General features: G+C 42.4%; 1 protein-coding gene across 1 annotated transcript in view; it reads left to right on the top strand.

Moving 5' to 3' along the window:
• The first annotated feature begins 250 nt into the window (after positions 1-250).
• MAPK4 (mitogen-activated protein kinase 4) overlaps positions 251-3,236 on the top strand; it is a 63,393-nt gene continuing 60,407 nt past the window's right edge. Inside the window, exon 1 of the mRNA XM_018561007.1 lies at positions 251-796. Within this exon, the coding sequence (XP_018416509.1) occupies positions 251-796 (546 nt within the window). The remainder of the gene's footprint in view (positions 797-3,236) is intronic.

The raw sequence follows: 3,236 nt of genomic DNA on the forward strand, positions 1-3,236 counted from the left end.
AAATTCCCAGCCCCCGGAGAGATAACATACTTAAGCTCTGCTGCCGATGAGATCTCGTGGATTTGAAGAAATTTTTTCGAAAGGAACCTAAAGTTCTAATTTTTAGTAATTTGACATCTTTAGATTTCATCTATTTTTGCAGAATCTTGTTTTAGATCCGAACCTTTGAGAAGATTTTAAAAGTTTGCTGCTCCTTTTGTTTTGTAATTCGGTGTCACCGATTTTTTTTGTTTTCTGAAGCTCCGAAGCCATGGCGGAAAAGTGCGACTACATCGCCAACATGTACGGCTACGACTTGGGGGGCCACTTTGTGGATTTTAAGCCGTTGGGTTTTGGAGCCAACGGGTTGGTCCTGTCGGCCACGGACAGCAAGAATTCCCGGAAGGTGGCGGTGAAGAAGATAACCATCGGCGACTGCCGGAGCGTGAAGCACGCCTTTCGGGAGATAAAGATCATCCAGCGTCTTAACCACGACAACATCGTAAAGGTTCATGCCGTGTTGGGGCCAAGAGGGGCCGACCTGCAGGGGGACGTATTTAGATACAATGTGGTGTACATCGTTCAGGAACACATGGAAACGGATCTCGCTCGCCTTCTAGAACAAGGTCCGCTCAGTGAGGAACATGCCAAGCTGTTCATGTACCAGCTGCTTCGAGGCCTGAAGTACATCCACTCGGCCAACGTCCTACACAGGGACCTGAAGCCAGCCAACATTTTCATCAATACCGAGGACCTTGTCCTGAAAATTGGAGACTTTGGTCTGGCGAGGATTGTGGATCAGCACTACTCTCATAAGGTATGTCCAGATGCAGGTATATCATGTGCACTTCTATACTGACGTGACAACTTTGCTACAGTAAATCAGATTTTTCTCAGTTTGACTTGGCAAAGACCAATAGGGTCACCTAAGTGGCCTTTGCCAAGCACCCTTTTCATATAGTTCTCTCTGTTATAAAAGTGACCCAAGTTGGAACACATGATTGCTGGTGCTCAAAACTACTCAGCAAATCCATTTACACTATATGATCAAAGGTTTGTGGACATCTACCATCACACCTAACTATATGGCCCAAAAAATGTAGATACCTCTCCAAATGATTGAGTTCAGAAGTTTCCAGTGAAGGGTATTCGTAATTCTACTGAATACAAAGGCATTCTGGGCAATTGTGCTTTCCCAAAAGTTTGGAGAAGACCTTTTTCTGTCCCAGTAGGACTGTACACCTGTACACAAAGCCATAAACACACGGTTTGATGAGTTTAGTAAGGAGGAACTTGAGTGACCTGACCTCCAACCTACTTGGGATGAATTGGAATGCCAATCCCGAGCCAGTTAACTTCAGTCAATATCTGTACCTGAACTTTTGACTGAATGGACACAAATCCCCCCCAGACATGCTCCAAGATCTTGTGGGAAGCCTTCCTAGAAGTGTGGAGACTGTTGTAGCTGCATGGGTCAGTCAATTGTCCACCAAATTTTGTGTGTGTATATATGTATATATATATATATAAGTATACACAGTTCTGGCACCCCTGCATTTCTGTCACATAATGCACCACTTGGCGCAGAAAATTGTTGCCATTACAAATGTTTGGCCATTCTCATGTTTATTTATTTTTTGTCTGTATTGGTATGACACAAAAAAATGGAGAAAAAAAAGCCAAACCTAGCACATTCCAGGCAAAACTCCAAAAATGGATTGGACAAAATTATTGGCACCTTCTCCAAAGTTCAAGAAATAATTGCATTCAGAGTCTTTGTGGAAAAGCAATCTCAAGGTTACAAGTCCATCTCCAGAGATCTTAATGTTCCTGTGTCCTGTGTCCACTGTGCGCAACATTGTCAAGAAGTTTCCAGCCCCTGGCACTGTAGCTGATCTCCCCGGAAGTGGAGGAAAGAGAACAATTGATCAAAGATTGAGAATGCGCTGTGGACAGACGAAACAATGTGACAGCTTTTTGGTGCAGCCCATCATTCTATTGTTTTCAGAAAAAGAAATGAGGCCTTTAAAGAAAAGAATACAGTCCCTACAGTCACACATGGTGGAGGTTCACTGATGTTTTGGGGTTGCTTTGCTGCGTCAGGCACTGGATGTGTGTCATGACTGGGTGCATGGGGTTATGAAGTCTGAAGACTACCAAAGAATTCTGGGGTGCAATGTATCCTTCGTTGCAATCTTTGATCGATTTGATCTCTTTCGTCAGACACAGTGCCATGAGCTGTAAACTTCTTGACAATGTTGCGCACAGTGGACACAGGAACATTGAGATCTCTGCAGATTGGCTTGTAACCTTGAGATTGTCCATGTGTTTCCACAAAAACTCGGAATGCAATTATTTCTTTCCAGTTTTGAGTGGAATGTGTCAGATTTTGGCTTTTTATTCTCCACTTTTTTGTGTCATATCAATACAAACAAAAGAAATAAACATGAGAATGCCAAAACATTTGTAATGGCAACAAGTTTCTGCGCCAAGTGATACATTATCTGACAATGTTGCTACCTGTCTTATTCTTTTAGGTGTTATGCATATAGTGTACAGTATATTAAATCGAACGCTCCCAGTTTACTGGAAACTTTATAGAAGCAGTAATGTTTTGTGGCCAATGTTTATTAACTGTAAAAGAACACATTTTGTTCTTGACATGTTTTGTCAGATGTATAGAAAAACCGGTACTATTACTTTTTCAAGAAAACATATGTAACCCCAGCCAACATTTTTGTTCTTCTGTGTGGGAGATTTCGTCTAATGTTGTGCTTGCAAGGCAGGACGAGAAGCGAAATCTCCCAGCAACAGATGTTCTAATCATTTCCTACAATGCTCAAAGCAAAAAGAAAAGGGTTTAGCTCGAAATACACTTCAAGCCCAGGGCTGGACAATTACCAGGAGCCAGGTAGCCAATGTTCCTTACAAATTTCAGCTGGCACTTACATATAGATCGGAAGCCAACACTTTTTTTCTAGTTCTGGATAGAGTAAGGGAGGGTTATAAGCCCTGCCAGCTTTTTTTTGCCATCTACCGTGTTTCCCCGAAAGTAAGACATCCCCCGAAAATAAGACCTAGTGTCTTTTTTCGTGCAAAAAAAAAAATAAGACACTGTCTTATTTTCGGGGAAACACGGTATGTCCCATTGGAGAGATTTTTTTCACATCCTGTCCAATAGCCACGACAGAAGGTGAGCAGAGATCTCTCCAAAGAGAGGGTGGTCAGCAGAGTCACCGGAACTAGTGTCTCTTTTG

Source organism: Nanorana parkeri, unplaced genomic scaffold (genome assembly GCF_000935625.1).
Source record: "Nanorana parkeri isolate BGI_ZX_2015 unplaced genomic scaffold, ASM93562v1 scaffold492, whole genome shotgun sequence".
NCBI lineage: Eukaryota > Metazoa > Chordata > Amphibia > Anura > Dicroglossidae > Nanorana > Nanorana parkeri.